The 20,477-nt window shown below is 53.8% G+C and overlaps 2 protein-coding genes across 2 annotated transcripts; one reads left to right on the top strand and one right to left on the bottom strand.

The window, feature by feature from the left end:
* Positions 1–388: 388 nt before the first annotated feature.
* CCDC86 (coiled-coil domain containing 86) lies at positions 389–13,130 on the top strand. Its single transcript, XM_042781528.1, has 4 exons — positions 389–1,266; positions 10,847–10,976; positions 12,752–12,826; positions 12,996–13,130. Exons 1-4 carry the CDS (start codon positions 389–391, stop codon positions 13,128–13,130), a joined length of 1,218 nt encoding a protein of 405 aa, XP_042637462.1.
* A 1,937-nt stretch (positions 13,131–15,067) lies between these two features.
* PTGDR2 (prostaglandin D2 receptor 2) lies at positions 15,068–16,306 on the bottom strand. The gene has a single exon (XM_007944914.2). It carries the CDS (start codon positions 16,256–16,258, stop codon positions 15,068–15,070), a length of 1,191 nt encoding a protein of 396 aa, XP_007943105.1. The 5' UTR covers positions 16,259–16,306.
* Between the last annotated feature and the right edge of the window lie 4,171 nt (positions 16,307–20,477).

The raw sequence follows: 20,477 nt of genomic DNA, 5'->3' as shown, positions 1-20,477 counted from the left end.
TAAATTCCCTCCCCCTATTGCAGTTTTCATCCAGCCTTGTCTACGAGTTCCCCAGACCTTTTTATTCCAAATCTATTCTCTCCCGAAAATGAGTTTCCTTCCTTCGTTTCTCTGTCAGCTCTCCTCTGGGTAGGTTAGGGCGTGATTGTGTCCGAAATAAAGGAAATAAAGGAAACCGCTCAAGTTCGGTCATCACAAATGCACCAAAGTGCATTACGCATGCGTCTCTCCTCCCGCTCCTGCCTTCACCAATATGGCCGCCGTGGCAACAGTCCCTCCTGCCCGACACTGACGTAGTGACTCCTGACGTCATAGGAGGGCGCCGGTAGTCCAAGAGACTGCGGAGGCTCCACGTGGGCTCCAATTTGGAAATTTAACTGTTTGGGCCATGGATACCCCGGTAAGGCGCAGCCGGCGGCTAGAAGGCCTAAAGCCTGAATCCCCCGAGGAGGCCTCCTCAGTTTTGCGGGCGCGACGGGCCATTGTGGAGTTCGAGTCGAACCCAGAGGAAACGAAGGAGCCCGGGTCCCCTCGGAGTCCTCCCAGACAACCGGGCCTGAGATCCCCCCGACGTCAGGCGGAAACTAGCCCAAGATCAGCCAGTCCCCGGCAGGATGTAGGACTGGGGTCTCCCCGAAGGCAGCCAGAGCCGGGTCCAGGGTCCCCTCAGCGTCAGCTACATCCAGGCCTGGAGTCACCCCGAAGACAGCCGGAATCGAGCCCTAAATCCCCCGTGCTTCAGCCAAAGCCAAGTGAGGAGTCACCAAGGTTCTTCCAGCACCAGGGAGAACAGGACCCGGAGTTAGCCGAGAGTAAGGAGAAGCCGGGGCCAGGGTCCCCCGTACGTCAGCCAGCGCCTGGGGCGAACACACCAAAGTCCTCCCGGAGCCAGGGTGGACCTGACTCGGACTTGGCCCAGAGTAAAGAGGAGCTGGCCCCGGGGTCTCCCAGACATCACCAGCAGCCGGGCCCAGGATCACCAGAGCCGTCCCCAGGCCAGCAAGCGACAGGTCCGGAGCCCTCGCGTCCGCTACGGGAGCTGCCACCTCAGTCACCCGGCTCCCCCCGGGGTCAACCCGAGCCCTGCAAGCCAGCAACCCCGGCCGAGGAGACGAGGCCAGGCGGCGTAGGGGCAGAGAAGCGAAGAGGTTCTGCAGCCCAGGCCCCAGCGTCCAAAAGGTTGAAGAAGGAGGAGGAGCAAGTTCCGATGATCCCGAAGGGGAAGCCCAAGTCCGGGCGGGTTTGGAAGGATCGCTCCAAGAAGAGGTGAAGTGGGCGCAGGGTGGGCAGGGCTGATGTCTTCTGTGGTTTGGGACGACTCCTTTCCCCGGTGCAGCCTGGGCTTTAGAGGGAGGAGATGGTTGGAGAGCGCTCCCATTAGTAGGGGTATCATACAAACAGGAAACAGGTCGCATAATCAGAATACTGGATTGTAAAATGCCCTGAGGTCTCGGGACAGTGAGACTGTGCCTTGGAGTTAACTCTGCCATGCAGTTCCCCTCAGGGGCCCTCTGGCCTCTACTGTAGCACCTCATATGTGTATTCATTCAGTAGACATTCCCTCTGCTGAGGGAGACAGAAGCAGGTGCACCAGCCGTCCCTTTATAAAGCAGTGAGGTCTTCCCCCTGCTGTTGTTTGTTACAGCTATTTGACTTGACCATCAGAATTACTAGGGGAGCCTGATTATAAAGGACCCTGTTGTTGTCGGTTGCATGGAGTCGGCCCCCAACTCATGGCAACCCCTTGTCCGACAGGGCAAGTACTGTCCCCATGGTGGGTCACCTGTTTGGTCATAGCAACAGATCAGAGCTTCCACTGACAGGTGGTGGCCACTCATGAGATAAATTGGCCTGGCTGGACTCGAACCCAGACCTTCCTGCCTGGGGTTGAGAATTCTACCTCTGTACTAAGTTAGCACTTTAGTAGAGACTGGCCAGGTAAAGGCGTTTTAAGCAAAGAGAACAGCATGCATTTAACCTGCACATCCACCCTATGAAGCAGGTATTATCATCCGCATTTTACCTACGAGGAAATAAGACTCAGAGGCTAACTGAATGGTAGAGGCAGGACCCGAGCACACATCAGATTCCAAAGCCAGGGTGGGAAACCCCTTTTCTGTTCCCTGTAGACCCACCTTGAATTGTATTGCAGCCTCCTTAAGGACTGGTGGTCCTTGTCTTTCTGGGCCAAGGGCATAGTAGGTGCTCAGTAAATGCATGTTGAATGAAGGCATGAAGAGGCTCATCTGAAGAGGGAAGAGTTTAGGCTGCTAGGAAGGAGCTGGTTTCCTTCTTATGGGAACCACCAGAGGGTCAGGAATGCACGGCTGTGTGGGACTCAGTGGGAAGGGAGAGGGTTTTGAAGGAAGAGGCATTATGACATGCCCTGAGGGCCAGCTGTGCCCAGCTTTGTGCTGGGCCCTTTACAGACATCATTTGGGTGAACCCCCACAACTCTGTTGTTAGTGCCATCAAGTTGGTTCCAGCTCGTAGCAACCCTATAGGACAGAGTTGAACTGCCCCATGGGGTTTCTAAGCTGTCATCTTTATGGAAGCAGATAGCCGGGTCTTTCTACCATGAAGCTTCTGGGTGAGTTTGAACCACCAGCCTTTTGGTTAGCAGCCAAATGTTTAACCGTTGTGCCATCAGGGCTCCTAACCCAATCTTTAACCCAAAACCAAACCCACTGCTGTTGAGTTGATTCCAACTCATAGCGACCCAGTGTTGTTGTGGGGTGCCATCACGTCACTTGTACCCTGTGTACAACAGAATGAAACACTGCCCTACAGGATGGAGTAAAATTGCCTCATAGAGTTGCCAAGGCTATAATCTTTACAGAAGCAGATTGCCACAACTTTCTCCTGTAGAGTGGCTGGTGGGTTGGAACCACTGACCTTTCAGTTATCAGCTGAGCACTTTAACCACTGCATCATCAGAGCTTCTGTAATGATCGCATCAGCCATCCCTTACCGAGTGCCGGCCCTCCAGGCCCCATGCAGAGTACCTTCTTACAGTGCCACCTCTAGTTTCCACAACAATCCAGGGAACAGCTACCAGCCCCATGTTAAACCATGCCTTTGTGTCAATTCCAACTCATAGCGACTCCACGTCACAGAGTAGAACTGTCCCATAGATTTTTCTAGGTTGTAATCTTTAGGGAAAGGCTGGAGGTTCAAACCCACCAGCCACTCCTTAGAAGGAAGGTTGGGCAATCTACTTCCATAGTAATACCACCTTGGAAACCCAAGGAGGGGTCACTGTGAGTCGGATCTGACTCGACAGCAGTGAGTTTGGTTTTTTTGTGTAAATCTTTAGGGAAAGCATCTGCATTTGTGCCTGTACTGAAGAAAGGTGATCCCACAGAGTGCGGAAATTATCAATCAATATCATTAATATCACATGCAAGTAAAACTTTACTGAAGATAATTCAGTATATTGACAGGGAACTTCCAGAAACGCAAGCTGGATTCAGAAGAGGACATGGAACCAGGGATATCATTGCTGATGTCAGATGGATCTTGGCTGAAAACAAAGAATACCAGACAGATGTTTACGTGACTATGCAAAGGCATTGGACTATGTGGATGTGGTGCAGTGAATTACTTGGTATGGCTTTTCTAGCCATGGTCTTTGTAAATGCAAATAAGGTATGTGGAACTCTGATGTTGGGATTGGTTAGTTTTGTCACTCTGCCAGGCTTAAAATGAGCCTCCTAGAGGCAGAGAGGGGCTCTCATTGCCATCAAGAGAGAAGAGCTGGAAGTGAAGTGAGGCACATCCTTGGACCCGAGATCCCTGTGCTGAACCTCCTTGGCAGAGACATCCCAGCAGAGATTTCACCGCTTCCTCCCCACTCCAGGCAGAGAGACAGCAGCAGTGGAACCAAGAAGCATGAGTCAGAGCAGCAGGCTTACCTGGCCCACAGAGCGAGAAAGCTGAGTGCCCTTGGGCAGGCTTGCCGACAGAGTAGGGTGCACCTAGGTGTACCTGTTGGCAGAGCTAAAAGAGCTTTGTAACATTTGTCCAAGCAGGGCAGAGGCAGGCCAAGGGCCAGAGAGGTGTGCCTGGGGCACAGCAGAGGGGAGACTGTCCTGATCAAAGCATTGTATCCTGAGTGCGTTCCTGAACCTGAATTGTAGCCTGTTACGTCCCTAATAACCCCATAATCATGAGTACTGTCTGTGAGTTCTGTGTGGCCATTGCAACAAATTATTGAACCCACCAGAGTAGTGAGTGCTGTGGGAGGATCAGTTGGTGTCAAAGTTGGTAAAAACGCTAGAGCGTGGTGGCATGTCTATTCTCATAAGAATAACCTTGGGCTGCTGATGGTGATTCAGTGTCCTCCTCATGCGATTGGAGGAGGTCAGAAGATGCCATCTCCAAGCCTTTTTTGCAGTAGATCACAACAAATTATGGATAATGGTGAAGAATGGGAATTCCAGAACACTTTATTGTGCTCATGAGGAACCTGTACATAGACCAAGAGGCCATCATTTGAACAGAACAAGTGGATACTGCATGGTTTAAAATCAGGAAGGGTGTGTGTCAGGATTGTACCCTTTCACTATATTTATTCAGTTTGAATGCTGAGCAAATAATACAAGAAGGTGGACTACATGAAGATTGTAGGAAGACTCACTAACAACCTGCAATATGCAGATGATACAGCCTTGCTTGCTGAAAGCAAAGAGGACTTGAAGCAGTTACTGATGAAGATGAGAGACTACAGTCTTCAGTATGGATTACACCTCAGTGTGAGGAAAACAAAAATCCTCACAACTGGACCAATAAGCAACATCATAATAAATGAGGAAAAGATTAAAGTCAAGGATTTCATTTTACTTGGATCCATAATCAATGCCCATGGAAACAGAAGTCAGGAAATCAAATGATGTATTACATTGGGCAAATCTGTAAAAGACTTCTATATATTTTTTTTTAACAACCTCTTTAAAGTATTACAAAACAAAGATGTCACTTTGAGGATTAAGGTACACCTTAATGGTATTTTCAATCACTTTATATGCATGAGAAAGTTGGACAATGATAAGGAAGATCAAAGAAGAATTGATGCCTTTGAATTAGAGTGTTGGCAGAGCATGTTGAAATACCATGGACTGCCAGAAGAACAAACCTGTCTTGGAAGAAGTACAGCCACAATACTCCTTAGAAGCAAGGATGGGGAGACTGCCTTATGTACTGAGAACATGTTATCAGGAGGGACCAGTCTCTGGAAGAGAACATCATGCTTGGTAAAGCAGAATCAGAGAAAAGGAGGAGACCCTCAATGAGATAGATTGACACAGTGGTCGCAGCAGTGGGCTCTAACACAGCCACAATTGTGAGGATGGCACAGGTCGTGTTGTGTTTTGTTGTACACAGGGTCACTGTGAATTAGAACCAACTCGGTGCCACCTAACAACAGCAATCTTTAGGCAAGCTGGTCACCATGTCTTTCTCCCATGGAACCACTGGGTGGGTTCGAACCACCAACCTTTGTGTTCACAGCTGAGCACTTAACCATTGTACCACCAGGGCTCTTTTTCACAAGCCTAAGCAGGAGATATTATTTACCCCCATTAAAGAAAGGAGAAACTGAGACTTGGAATGATTTGCTTCAAGTCACCAAGTAGAGAGAGAGATTTTGGAGTGACTAGAGAAAGGATAAGGAGCTCGGGTGGCACAGTGGGTAAGGCTTTTGACTGCTAACTGGAAGGTTGGTGGTTCAAACCCACCAGCTGCTCTGCAGGAGAAAGATGACACGCTCTAGTTCTGTAAAGATTTACAGCCTTGGAAACCCAGTGTGGGGGTCACTATGGGTTGGAATCGACTTGATGGCAGTCGGGTTGTTTTTTTTGCTTAATTGGAGAAGTAGAGAGTGGCACTGCCCCTCCACCCTTGTCGCAGCCCCAGAGCAGGTCACAGGGAGAATGATGAGGCCGCCAGTGGCTGTGCAGAACCAGATAGAAGGTTGGCACAGGCACTCAGGTGAGGAGAGGGGGATGAGCGAGGTAAGCATGGGAGCCTGGGTTCCCGGCGCTTAGGCTACAGTGGGGCTGGGGAGCGCTCCACTAACTGAGTGAGAGGGGCTGGGCCCATAGAGAGTTGAAGAGAAGAGATGCGTCAGCAGAGGAAACCCCGGAGCAGCAGCCCGAGCTGAGAGGAGGACTTGGGTCAGTGGACCGAGAAGGGGGGGAAGGAGGCTGTTGTGTCTGTGCTCCCCGTCCCAGATGAAGACACACCCTGACTTCCTGCTGCTCACTCACCGCATGCCTTGGGGACTCCTTAGGCCCACGAGGCCCTGCAAGCCCACCCTCCTCTCCCCTTCTGTCACTGGAGTCTCCATGCTGACCTCCCCCTGCCCCTCCACCTCGGGGCCCTCACACATGCTGTTCCCTCTGTTGGGAAGACTTGGCCTGGCCAGTCTGCTCATCTTTCAGGGCTCAGCTTAAATGTCAGCCCTCAGAAAAGCCCTCTTTATCCAGTCCAACCAGAGTTAAATGCCACGCTAATACAGTTAAGAGCTCGGCTGCCAGCCGAGAGGTCGGAGGTTTGAGTTCACCCAGAGGCACCCTGGAAGAATGTCCTGGTAGGAAGCCAACAACGCAGTCAGCCAGCAGCAACTCTGCGAGCACAGTTCTTCTCTGACACGTGGGACCCGTGAATCGGAAATGACTTGACGGCAGTTGGTTTTTTTATGTTGTCACAGTGTCCTGGGCTTGAATTATGGGATTCTTGTTGACAGCCCATCTCCCCTCTGGACCAGCCGCCCCATGGGAGTGGGAACATAGCCATCGTGGCTTGATTGCCCAGAGCCCAGCACATGGCAGGCACTTGGTTGAAGGAGATGAATGAGGAAAAGACGGTGGTTCATTCAGCCAATTTGTACTAATTGTGAGAAACAGATTTTAAAAAATGTATATATATAATGTGTCAGGCAGTGATAAGGGCTCTAAATAAAGCAAATGGGAACCAGAGAATGGCAGGGAGAGCTAGGGTGTTGCCCCAGTGATGAGAGATGACCTGGCTGATAAACAGACATTTGCACAGAGGCCTGATGAAGTGAGGGGAAGTGAGAGAGGGAACCAAGACTTCTGGGGAAGGCGTATCCAGGCAGGGGAACTGAAAGTTGGGAGGCCCTGCGGCAGGCGCGTGCTGGTATGCTTGGGACACAGACCAGAGGCCTCGGAGCTGGGGTGGAAGTGAAGGAGGAGCAGTGAGGGGTGAGCCTGAGAGTCCACAGGGGCTGGACCACACAGTCTTGTGGTCCTGCGGGGACGCTGCTCAGGAGGGCATTGAGCAAAGGAGTAACATGATCTGACTTTAAAAAGGATTAATCTGGCCTGAAACTAGACCATCAGAGGGCAGCATACAATTAAAACGCCTTCCAAAGCTGCTGCCAGGAGGTCTTGTGGATAACGACCCAGGAGGCACTGAACGGGGCTTGGGATCTTGAGGTGAAGCCAGCGATGGATGCTGAGGTTTGAGGGACCGTGGAGGCAGCACCTGCTCTAGGAAGTGTCACGGCCAAGAGGGAAGAAGAGGGTAGCCATGGCTAGGGAGGGCCCAAGGTGGGAAGACCGGGCTGCAGCGAAGGTGCCAAACGCCACCTTCTCTCAGTGGCTGCTCCTTGGGGGTATCCCTCCCTTCTCTGAGGAGCAGTGTTTATTGGACACTTGTTGGCTGCTGCTATCAGGCTGGGCCCCGTGCACGGTGGGATTGGGCCATTGTAACCCATGGGGTTTTCATTGCCCGGTTTCCAGAATTAGATCACCAGGCCTTTCCTCCTAGTTTGTCTGAAAGCGCTGCTGACCTGTTCAGCATCACAGCAACACACAGCCTCCAGTGACAGGTAATTGGCCAGGAATCAAAGCCAGGCCTCCCACCCGCAAGGCGAGACCACCCGACCACCCTGCCCTCGTGGGGTGCCTGCTGTGTGCGAGTCCCTGTCTCAGTCCTCACAACGCCTTTTCTCATGGGAAGGGTTCTCATCCCCATTGAACACTGCAAGGTTCTGAGACTCAGGCTGCCTTGCCCAAGGTCGTACAGGTGGTGAGTTGTGGATTCAGGACTTGGAACCCAGGCGTGCCTTCCTTCAAGTTGCTGAGTAAAACCAATGCTCTCAAACTGGTTAGCCACCAGCCACATGTGCCTATATAAGTTAAAATGGATTAAAATTAAATAAAATGTGGAATTCAGTTCCTCGGTCACACCAACCACATTTCAAGTGTTTGGTGACCACAGGAAGCCACCGTATTGGACAGCACAGATGGAGAATGTTTACATCATCACAGAGAGGTCCACTGGGTCCACTGGGCAGCACTGCTGTAGAAGGATGGGGCTTTTCCTCCGGTGGCTCTGTCTCCAGGTCCCCACCACCTTTTCCTTCTGGCCTCTCGAACCCCTGCTTAAGAATACGGCTTTAAGGCAGGGAGGACGTCCATGCTGCATTCTCACTCGTCTGTGATGGGGAGGCTGGGTATTTGCTTATCAGGCCCTCGTGGATGGGGAGGGTGCCGAGTGAGGAGCATGCTGGGTCAGAAGGCAGGCAGAGCAGTGGGGAGGGTCAGAACCAGGCTGAGGACAGGCCTGGGGTCAAGGGTTGGGGCTCTGGATCCACAGGCGACAAGCCCAGAACAGTGTCGGCCCCTCATGGGTGGCATGGGCGTTGCCCTGCCTGCACCAAGGTTTCCGGAGGCGGGGAGAGACCAGCAGACTTGGCAGGGCAGTTGGGGTGCCACAGAAGGGATGGATGAGCAGGAGCTCCTTAGGAAGTCGAGAAACTGGTTGGAGGAGTGGGTGGGCCACTGGGCAGGGCTTAAACAGAAGGCTTATGGGACACCCCAACAGGCTCATCCAGGGGAGAAGAGAAACAACAGAGACTAGTAGGTGGAGGCCAGCACTTTTTATTTTTATCATGGAAAATTTCAAACATACAGAAAAGGCAAAAGAATAATGTATTGAACCCCCATATTCCTACTGGAGTCTCTGGGTGGCACAGACAGTTAAGCGCTCAGCTACGAACTGAAAGGTTGGCCGTTCAAACCCACCCAGAGGTCTGGGAAGTGAGGCCTGGTAATGTGCTTCCAAAAGGTCACGGCCACGGACCCCATGGAGCAGTTCTCCGCATGCACGGGGTTGGCGTGAGTCACAAGCAGCTCAACAGCCACTCACAGCCACAGTCACTTCCCTGTGTCTTTTTTCGTGGAATATTTGAACTCTTCTTTTTTTTTTTTTTTTTTATTAGGATTTGGGTGAAGATTTACAGAGTAAATTCACTTTTCATACAGCAGTTCACATATACTTTGTCTCATGTCATTGACCAAAATTTACAATGCAGCAGCTCCCCTCCCACTTCCTCCCCATAGTTACCTCCTCCCAGTGTCCATCCCTTCATACTCTTCTGCACCCTGAGCTATCTCCCTGTGCATAAGCAGCCCTTCCTTCTCCCATGATTGTTCTCTCCAGGGCGTGTGTCTACTTGAGGTAAATGTTTAACTCACATGTCTGTACTTTGTTTGGCTGGAAACCACAGTTGTGGGTTCAATTCCAGACCTGAAGGGCAGCTAGGGGCCATAGTCTCAGTGGTTACACCAGGCTCCATTGGACCAGCAAACCTGGTCCCCACCTTCTTTTTTTTTTTTTTGCCTCCAAATGATTTTGAGTTTTGTACCACATTGTTCTCCCTCTTTATGCAGGATCTCCTACATCCCTTCCAAGTGGATGGCAGTGGTAGCTGGGCACCATCTAGTTCTTCTGGTCTCATAGTTGTATAGGTTGCAGATCAGATGGTGTACCAGTCACTAGGACTGATTGTTTCCATTAATTTTGGTTTTCTTCTTTCTTCTTGACGAGGAGAGACCTGTTGTTGCATCTAGATGGCAGCTTCCTAGCTTTTAAGGTCCCAGTCGCTACTCGCCAAAGTAGTAGGTGGAACAATGTTTTGTATAGTATGTTATGCCAATTGAGTTTGATGTCCCCTGCGATTATGGTCCCAAGCCCGCAGGATCAACTACTCAGTCCCTCTGGGTAGCTGGCTGTGACCAAGTAATGACCATAACCTTGCCCCTTGTCAGCTCTACTATACACCTGGGAATTCTGATCATTCACATGAACTTATAGGCCCATTGTCTGCCAACCCTGTATATGATCTTGGATACACTCTCCATTTAGACATACCTAATTGTTTAGCTTAATATTTGAACTCTTCTTGTAGGTGATGTCATTATACCCACAGGGGGCTTGGCAGCAGGCCCTTGCAATGTACACCTTATGGAAATAATCTCACTTCTTCCGTGAAAACATGCTGTTGTCACTGAAGGAAATCGAGACCCCTTGATACCCCTCATCTCTGTCCTCACGTCTCCCCGACGGGGGACTGACTTGGTCCTGGCAGACTCCTAAGCGTCCCTGCTGTTTTGAAATGGAGCAGGTGTCCCTCTGGGGAGTGAGCACCCTGTCTTCAGAGGCAATCACGCACAGGGCAGTCTGCACTCACAGACGCAGCAGAGCTTATGAGAGAGGCTGTGTGTCAGGCAGGTTCAAGTCCTAATTGCCGCCAGGGAACAAGGTAACCTTGGGCAGGGTAGTTAACCTTGGTTTGCGCCTCTGTGAGTGACGAGGACGGGTACCTCAGGCACACAGACGGAGCTGAGAAGCAGTAGCCAGCAGGGTCGGGCCCATCCTGTCCAGCGTCCACAGCCCTGCAGTGTCGGCTGACTGCCAGGTAAGCGGGCAGGTCAGGGCAGTGGTCCTGACTGGGCTCTGGAGAAGATGATCTGGGCCAGAGCTGAGAGGGACGGGGGCATCCCACGGACCCCACAAACAGCCCCCTCTCACCCTCCAGGTTCTCCCAGATGGTTCAGGACAAGCCCCTGCGAACATCCTGGCAGAGGAAGATGAAGGAGCGGCAAGAGAAGAAGCTGACCAAGGACTTTGCCCGGCACCTGGAGGAGGAGAAGGAGAGGCGCCGGCAGGTGAGGGCCAGGGCCGGAACGCCGGGAGCCACGCCGGGGTCTGCTGTCACAGGCCTCGGAGGGAGGGGAGACTCGTGTCCAGGAGGAGGCTGGCTCGGCCACGACATTCTGGGGCCTGAGGCCCTACGAGGTGCCTGGCCAAAAGCAGAAGTGCCGTGTGAGAGCACATGGTAGGGATGCCCAGCAGGGCGGTCGGCTTCACCTGGGCTCTCCAGGGGCCCAGGGCGGCGGCCTGGGGGTGGGGACGGGCAGCGTCACCGCGAGGCACTCACACTGTCCTGCGCTGGCAGAGCGGGGGTGCCCAGGAAGAAGCCCCAGCAGTCCTCACTGGTTACCACGTTCAGTGAGATGGGGATCGGGGACCTGCTCGGGCAGGAAGGTGCACAGATTGGAAAGCCGTGTCCCCAGTATCACGGCTGTCACCTTCCAAGAAGACAGATGTCAGTGAAGTGATGGCCCCTCACCTTCCACCAACTCTTCCTGACTCCAGTCCCAGCGCCAGAAATGCCCCTTAGAGGTTCACACCTGATGTTTTCAGTCTCTGCACAGTCCCTGAAAGGGTTGCAGTTTCACCCATGTGAGCCAGGGGCTGGTGGGAGGAAGAAGGTGCCCAGCAGGCAGCCTGCAGAGGGCGTGAGGTGGCGGCGGTGGTGGTGGTGGTTTGGTGGTGGTCAGCATCTCTGCTCCCCAGCCCCTACCTCCAGGACCAGGATGGTAAGTGGCTGGGACCTCAGCTAGTGATGCCAGGGCCATAGGAGGAGCACTGGACCGGGAGCCACACACCTCACCCCGGCCTGGCCACTGTCACTCGGTCATGTCACCCTGCTTGGCCTGTGGTGGAGGCTCTCCTGGACACGGTGGCCATCACCTTGTCCTGAGACCTTATCTCACTTCCTGTGTGGCCAGGCACGCCCTTGAGCAACGTGGCGCTTTCTCTCATCCCCTCAGAGGTGCCCTGCCCAGCCCCAGGGCTCACTTCTCCTCTCTCTCACTTCCACCCTGCTGCCTTGAGTTACCAAAGCCAAAGAGGCCCCCTAACCATGTGCCAGCCACAAACCTGACGTCCCTACCCCAGCCCTGCCAGGCTACAGTAGCTCAACAGCCAGAAAGCACCAGGCTTCCTGCTCCAACACAGACTCCTAAGTGTACCTGGTGGCCAGGACTGTTCAAAGCCCTATACAAGTATTATCTCGCTCATTCCTCAGACCAGTCTTAGGAAATAAGTACAGTGATCGTCTTTGTTTTAAAGAAGAACTGGAGGTTCAGAGAGGGTAAATAATTTGACCGAGCCACCCATTTAGGAAGTAGCAGAGCCAGGATTTGAACTCAAGCCAGTTAGCTCCTCCACAGCCTCAGCCCCTTCCCAGCCCCTCACCCTGGGAAGATCTCCTGCAGCCCTGGCCATGCATTCCAAGGGTGCATGGACTTCAGGGAGAGAGAGGAGACTCCAGATAGTGCTGGAAGAGGGGCCATGGTCTGGGTGCACGTAGGTTTCCAGGTGGCAAGCCCCCCATTTATAGGCGCTCAGTCCTGTTCTCAGCTGCCTATGTCTCCCCCTTGAATCCCTTTGGGGTCAGGAACCTTTCACCAGGGTTAGCTCTGGCACTGGCCCTCCCTAGAGTCCCAGGGCCTCTCCCCTTCTCGGGCCTCCACCCACACCCAAGGAAGGCCTTTCACATCCTTTCCCGGGAATTCCACCAGCTCTCCTCCGGGGCCCGAGAAACGGAGGCTCCCAGACTCAGACTCAGCCCTCCCTCCCCATGTGTCCTGCTCAGGAGAAGAAGCAGCGCCGGGCCGAGAACCTGAGGCGTCGCCTGGAGAACGAGCGGAAGGCAGAGGTCGTCCAAGTGGTGAGCGTCCCATCCCCTTCCCCGTGCTGGGGACCAGAACCACCGCCAGGCCCGGAGGTGGTGAAGTGCCCACCTCTGTCACCCTTGTGCTGCATTCCCAGGCCGTGCAGGGTGGTCTCCCCTTCCTCTTCCCCTTCCCCACACTAACGCCGTCTCCTCATCCCCCCAGATCCGAAACCCCGCCAAGCTCAAGAGGGCAAAGAAGAAGCAGCTCCGGGCCATTGAGAAGCGAGACACCCTGGCCCTGCTGCAGAAGCAGCCGCCACAGAGGCCGCAGCCAAGATCTGACCTCAAGACGGCTTGAGACCTTCTGTGGCCAGCCAGCTTGTGAGGCCACTAGTCAGACGCCTCTGCTGGGCCCAGCATGCCACTCTGCCGCTCCAGAACAGACCCCACCCCAGGTGGGGCTCCTGAGCCTTTGGGGCCCAGTGGACTGGTTTTTGCAGGACCGAGGCCAGGGGAGGGGCACCTAGCGGACGGTGATGGGGGGAAGAAGTTCTGCTCCCCACTCTTCCTCTGGTCCTTCTCCAAGTGCCTTCACAGCAGAGACAGTAAATGCTTCTAGTGACTAAGGGTGACTCTCCCAAATGTGTATGTCCTGTCTCAGGGTCCCGGGTCCAACCACCTCCCCCCAGAGCCTCCCAAAGGCTGCTTTGGGTACCTCTACATCCCACTGACCCTGTCACCCAGCGAGCTGAATACCACCACTACCCTCACTGGCAACACTGAGTTTATAAAGTGGGCAGAATGCCAGGAGTGGGGGTGCTCTCCACCACACTCTTTCTTGTGTCAGCCCCAATGATCCGATTAACTCATGCCCATCCAGTCTACCACACACTTGTTTATTGAAAGCCTCCCGTGAGCAGGCATGGAACAGCAGAAGGACGAAAGGCCCTGCCCTCAAGGAGCTTTCATTCTGACGGTGGAAACAATCAACAAGTCAAGTGCACTGTAAGGCAGGAGGCACCAGTGTGCTGAAGGAAAAGCAGGGAGGGCCGTGGGGTGAGGTGTGAAGATGCCGTGTCTGTTCGGTCAGCTGTTCTGACTGTGGGCTTGGCTGAGTGCTTGCTGTGGGCTGGCCACATAAGCCAGCCAGCCCAGCCTTTGGGGACCCAGCCTGGGGGTGACAGAAGGGACACGGGACCCAGATCCCAAAAGAAACCAGCGATTCCCCGCCCAGCTCCGCCACTAATGTTCCGCACACAAGTTTACTGGTCAGTCTCCAACTCTGCCGACCTGGGGTGTAGAGCTGAAATCTAGCAGCCTCTGCCGCCAGGTCCACAGCGGGTCCGGCAGACATGGACAAAGGTGAAGCACCAGGTACCTCGTGTCTGCATCCAAGAGCATGTGTGGTCAGGAGTGGGGTACCACAAAGACCTTGGCATTCCCGGCGTTGCCCAGAGGGCACCCACGGAACACCAGGCCTTCACAGGGCTCGGGATACAAGGTCAGGTGAGCAGGGGAAAATGGGCTGTGGTCTCAGGTTCAAGTACTGAAGATGAGACCTTTAGTAGCAGTCCATCAGCCTTTGATTAGCCTGGGGTTTCCCAAACATTTGCCCATGGTACCCCACTGTTGTTTCATAAACCCTGGGCTCCGAGGCGGCTACCAGCACAGGGACCTTGGGCGGGTCGGAGGGTGTCTCTCCAAACACACGTTGAGCATCCCATGGTTAGAGGTGGGAGTGCAGACTGTCACCAGCCGAGAAACTGGGCTGAGTGTGGGATAAAGCCTCTGGCTGAAGTGATGTTTATCCTGGAACTGAATTTCTCAAACCTTTCCTCTTACTCCAGAAATACTTTTCTGGTTTAGTATAAAAATAACCTCTTCTCCCCAGGCATCTGGTAACAGTGAGCTACCACAAGATGCATACAGTGCCCTTGGGAAGCCCCTGTCCCACTTAGAAGTCTGTTAGGATTTTAATCCCATGTTACTCCAAGTACCCCGGACCTCTTCGCGAGCTCGTTAGAAACGCCGGATCTCAGCACCCCTGCGCCACCCCCCAGCCCCCAGCCCGCTGAAGCCGCACTTGCACTCTGACAAGCTCCCGAGGCGATCCGTACACACAGCAATGTCCTAAAAGCCTGCTCGAGTCCGCCGTGTTTGTCACTGCATCACCTGGGGTGCTTTATAATGCAGGTTCCTGGGGCCTGCCCCTCCATCCACTCGTCAGGGTCTCGGGCTGGAGCACCGTGCCTGTTGCCTGCTCCGCCCGCCGGGGAGACGCGGGCGCCCTCCTTCCTAGCCGGAAGCGATGCTGGGCGCCCGGTTCAGCGGGCCCCTCTCGTCCTGAGAGCGAGCCCGGGGCGGGGCCGCGCCTTGTTCGCCCCATAGGCAGCCGAGGAGGCGCGTGGAACCTGCCGGGGAAAGGCGCCCGGCCCCGGGCGTGTGGGCCACCGAGGAGCCGCGGCGGCGCCGGCTGCTGCCCAAGCCGCCCAGCTCGCTGTCGTCCACCAGCACGCTCTCGAGCACGCTGCGCAGCGAGCGCCGCAGCTTACGCAGCACGTCGGGGCAGGTGAGCACGTAGAGCAGCGGGTTGATGACGCTGTTGATGAAGGCCAGGCTGGTGACGAAGGGCAGCCCTCGCCACGCGAGCGGCCGCAGCGCCGCGTGGGAGTGCGAGCGCGCCTCCAGCAGGCTGAAGATGTGGTAGGGCCCCCAGCAGAGCGCGAAGGCCGCCACCACGGCGGCCACCAGGCGAACGAAGCGGCTGGGCCGCCGGCGGCCGCGGTGGTGCAGCTGTGCGCTCACGGCCGCGTGGCTCGAGGCAATGATGAGCAGAGGCAGCAGGAAGGCCAGGAGGAACTTGCTGACGGCCAGGGCCGTCTGGCGCGAGTTGCACGTGGCGTCGCGGTCAGGCCCCGGGCTCAGGAGCAGCATATTGTAGTAGCACATGATCCGCCCGTCCCGCCGCGGGATGGTGTCCCGGAACACAAAGTAAGGCACGGTGTTGATCACGGCCAGGACCCAGAGCCCCAGGCAGACCTTCTGGGCCGCAGACACCGTACGGTGGTTCTGCGCCCACACGGGCCGGACCACCTGCAGGCAGCGGTCCAGGCTGATGGCGCTGAGCAGGAAGCCGCTGGCGAACATGTTGAGGAAGAAGATGGAGGAATGCAGCTTGCAGAAGGTGGTGCCAAGCTCCCACGAGTGGCCCACAGCCAGGAAGTAGGTGAAGAAGGGCAGGGAGCTGGTGGCCAGCAAGTCGGACAGTGCCAGGTGCAGCACCCACGTGGTGACCACCGTCTGGCGCATGCGACAGCCCACCACGAAGAGGATGAGTCCGTTCTCCACCAGGCCCAGCAGGCTGGCCAGGCCGTGCAGCACCACCGACGCGTGGTCGATGTAGCGGATGCTCGTATTGCTGTGGCTTTGGAGCTGGCTCATCTGCTCCAGGAGGGGGCAGAGCGGCTTCGTGGCGTTGCTCACCATCGCGAGATTCTGCAGTGGGGAGGAGGAGGCACGAAGGTTGGCAGTGCAGGGGAGCACGGAAAAGAGGGCTGAGCTAGGAGTCAGGAGAAGCAAGTCCGATCTGCGGAAGTTATAGATGAGGCCTTGAGGGATCAGTGAAGCAAAGACGATGAGGTGGAGGCAGGAAAATGACATCCCAACACCACTGCCCGCCCACTGTGCAGCCTTGGGCAGGCATTTAGCTTTCCTGAACCTGTCTCAGTCCGTGTCTGAACCATGGATTCAATCATAGCAATACCTAGCTCAGTAGGGTTATTGGGAGAATTAAATGAGTTGATATATAAAAAGCATTTAGAACAGATTTCCCAATCTTCCTTCCGAGGAGTGGCTGGTGGGTTTGAACCACCAGACTTGACTTCTGGTTAGCAGTCACACACCTTAGGCACTATGCCACCAGAGCTCCCTACCTACTGAAAGAAAAAAAATATCAAACCCATTGTGATCCAGTCACTTCTGCCTCTTGGTGAGCCCGTGTGTTGCAGAGAGAACTGGGCTCCACAGGGTTATCTTGGAAGCAGGTCATTAGGCCCTTCTTCCTTGGTGCCCTTGGTGCATTCAAGCAACCAACCCATCAGTGAGTGGTGCTATATAGGTGCTGTTGAGTCATTTTCAAGTCATTACAACCCCGAATGACAGTAGAACTTCCCCAGAATGAACTGGACCAATAAGCAACATCATGATAAATGGAAAAAGGATTGAAGTTGTCAATCATTTTACTTGGATCCACAATCAACCCCACGGAAGCAGCAGTCAAGAAATCAAATGATGTATGGCATTGGGCAAATATGCTGCAAAAAAATCTCTTTAAAGTGTTAAAAAGCAAAGATGTCACTTTGAGGATGAAGGTGTACCTGACCCAAATCAAGGTATTTTCAGTCATCTCATATGCACGTGAAAGCTGAAAAATGAATAAGGAAGACCAAAGAAGAATTGATTGAGGGCTTTGAATTATGGTGTTGGCGAATGTGGTAGTTACGTTTGTGTGTCAACTTGGTTGGGCCTGCTTGAGTGGCTGGGCAGCTGAGTGTAGTGTTCCCCATGATGAGACTGGTCATCAACTCCATGGTGGAATCTACTGTGAGCAGCTGAGTAGCTGCCTTTGGGTATGGGGTCTGCTTCCCGTATATAAGCAGCAGCTCTGGGAATGGTGTCTAGCTTATGGCACACTTGAACCCTGCATGTAACCATGTTGTTCAGCAGCCTGCCATGCTCTTCCGACCTTGGGACTTAAAATGGACTTGAGTTAATGGCCTGCCGTGTGGTTTGGTAACATTGGGACTGTGCCTTCTTACTTGTCAACCTTGGGCTTATCAGCCTCAGCAGCCGGCAGCTGTTTGACTGAAGAAATGCCTCTAGCTCCAGTGGGCTGGGAGCAGGAGGCAGAGCTGGACCCCAAGGTTGAGGGGGTGAAAGCCCCTAGAGCCTGGCACTTTGAACTTGGACTTAAAACCTCAAACTGTAAGAGAATAAACCCATTTGTAAAGGTCATCCAATTTGTGGCATATTCCTGTCAGAGCGGCACTAGGTAACCAGAACAGTGAAGAATATTGGATAGACACCATGGACTGCCAGAAGAACAAATAAATCTATCTTGGAAGAAGTACAGCCAGAATGCTTCTTAGAAGCAAGGATGGCAAGATTTCATCTCCCGTACTTTGGACGTGACCAGTCTCCGGAGAAGGACCTCATGCTTGGTAAGGGAGAAGGTCATCCCATGAGGTGGACTGACAGTGGCTGCAACCATGGGCTCAAACGCAGCAACAATTACAAGGAGGGTGCAGGACTGGGCAATGTTTTGTTCTGTTGGACATAGGGTCACTATGAGTCAGAACAGACTCACAGCACCTAACAACAATAATAATCTTCACAGGAGCACATTGCCAGGTCTTTCTCCTGTGAAGCCACTGGGTGAGTTCAAACTGCCAACGTTTCACTTAGCAGCCTATTGTACCACCAGGCCTTAGTAGTTAAGTACAAATTGTAGAGTGATTGTCACTAAGCAGATGGCTCAAGAGCACAAGGAAAAATAAGGAAGAGATCGGCCACAGAGCTCTTCCTGGTGCCCAGAGCACTGGGAGATGAGCAAGACTCATGATGAGGGCCTGGGGGTAGGGAAGAGGAGTCTATGCCTTTACAGGTGCTTCGACTTCCCCCAGCACCCCCAAGCCCTGCCTCTCTGCAGCCATGTGGCCCCTGGCTTCCACAGTGGTAGCTAGTTGGGCATGTTGACTGTGTACAGTGGTGCTGGCCCCTCCTGTGATAGTTGGAGAGGAAATAAGATAAGAGCAGGGGGAGGGCTGGGCAAGAGGAACTGCCAGATGGGGACTCTGCTCAAAGCCTGCCAAATGCCTCTCCCCTGCCCAGAAGAGGATAGCCGCCCTGCCTGTGCCAGCTGCCAAGGGGCCAGGAAATCCACCCCTGTTCATTCGTTTATTCAGTCATTGATTCAAAACAGATTGTTGAGCAACTACTCTGGGGTGGGTGCTGCAGAAACCAGCTTCTGGCAGGCGTGCAGACAACACAGACATGCACGCCCACAGCCTCACCAGGAACCTGGGAGACCCCTGGACCTGAAGCCGGTTGAGTGAGGGTTCTGTGCAGGAAGGAGGTAGGGGACGGATAGCAGGGGTAGGAACTCAGATTGTCCTGGGTACCGAGGACACACCAGGGACTGGTGGGTCCTTTACACAGGCACTCGCTCACTCGCTCGCTCTCCCTCTGTTCCAAGAAGAAGGTGCAAGTACTTCTCTCTACTCCCATTTTACAGGTGAAAAAACTGAGACTAAAGAGTTTAACTTGCTCAAAACCACCCAAATAAAACAGACATGGAGAGGAGCAAGCTTTGCATTCAGCCTGCACGCTTCCTCTTCATCGGCTCCAAACAAAAGAGCATGGAGGATGAGGGGACTAATTATCTAATTAGACTTTTCCTGGCAGGTGAACCCATCAGAACCAGTGATCTGCAGGTAGATTGGAGGGGAGCACCTGGGCTGTGCGCCCCAAGGATAGTCACACTTCCTAAGCTTTAGAGTGTGCAGAGCAGTTTCTTTCACCATAACTTTATGAAAGCTCATTTTTCAGAGGGGGAAACTGCAGTTTGGAGAGGCAGAACCAATTACTTGTCCAGTCTTCCGCAGCTGCAGGGCTGGAACTAGGACTCCACTCCCAACAGATGCACATCAACCTCTCTGCGTTGATGTATTCCCAGGTCCTATGGGGAGCTCTGGTAGCATAGTGGCTAAAGCACTTGACTGCTAACCAGAAGGCTGGTGGTTCAAACCTACCAGCCACTCCTCAGAAGGAAGGTTGGGCAATCCTACTTCCGTAGTGATACTGCCTTGGAAACCCAAGGAGGGGTCGCTATGAGTCGGGGCCGACTCGACGGCACACAACAAAAACAACAACAACAATGGGGACACTCAATAAGCACAGTGCCTTGGGGGAACCGTCTACCTCAGTGCTCTGGCTGCATGGAGATGGTCCCCAAGCCCCCAGGACTCTCAGCAAGCCAGCAGCTAGGGCTCTGCTTCGACAAGGGGCTAGGGTCAGAGACCTGGGTTTGAATCCCAGCCCTTCTGCTTCCTGGCACTTGAACTTGGGTCAGTTACCCTAAGACTGTGGTGTAATCCTCCCACTCAGATTGCTTGTAAAGATTGAAAGAGGAGACCCAATGGTCTACTGGTGTGCCTAGGATCTAGCTAATGCCTACGACAATGTTGTCATCGTCCCTCCTCCAGGCAACCAGTCCCCTCTGAGTCTTTGGTGAATTCAACCCTCTGCAACCCCTCTCTCCTAGCAAAACTGTCTTCTCCCCAGGGGTCCGGAGAGGAACCAAGGCCACCCACCCCTGGGCCACAGCCTCCCTTACCTGAGCACCAAGTGAGTGCAGGGTCCCAGCTCGCTGCTAGTCAGCACCCAGAGCCACTGGACCACAGGCATCAAGCAGGCAGAGTGCAGGGAGTGAGGCAGAGGGAGGAAATAGCTGTCAGTTGAGTGTGTGTGTGAGTGTGTTTGGAGGTGGGGGGAGAGGCGGGGACAACCGGAGAGTGAGCTGTCACCATAGTGTTCAAATAAGGTTAATCTCCATCAATGAGGAAGGGAGCCGACTGTAGGCAGCCCTGCCCACCACTTTCTACCTTGTTGAAGGGACTTTGCAAAAGCCCAGAAGTACAAAATCATT

Source organism: Orycteropus afer, unplaced genomic scaffold, assembly GCF_000298275.1.
Source record: "Orycteropus afer afer isolate SDZICR_OR568_19922 unplaced genomic scaffold, OryAfe1.0 scaffold00130, whole genome shotgun sequence".
Lineage (NCBI taxonomy): Eukaryota > Metazoa > Chordata > Mammalia > Tubulidentata > Orycteropodidae > Orycteropus > Orycteropus afer.
This window is presented reverse-complemented; position numbering and strand designations above follow the sequence as displayed.

Excerpts from the sequence above, each read along its gene's own strand:
- CCDC86 (XM_042781528.1), top strand. The coding sequence starts at position 389 with ATGGATACCCCGGTAAGGCGCAGCCGGCGGCTAGAAGGCCTAAAGCCT. Across the intron at positions 1,267-10,846 it reads AAGGATCGCTCCAAGAAGAG|GTTCTCCCAGATGGTTCAGG; the intron begins GTGAAGTGGGCG and ends CTCACCCTCCAG. Across the intron at positions 10,977-12,751 it reads AGAAGGAGAGGCGCCGGCAG|GAGAAGAAGCAGCGCCGGGC; the intron begins GTGAGGGCCAGG and ends TGTCCTGCTCAG.
- PTGDR2 (XM_007944914.2), bottom strand. The coding sequence starts at position 16,258 with ATGGTGAGCAACGCCACGAAGCCGCTCTGCCCCCTCCTGGAGCAGATG.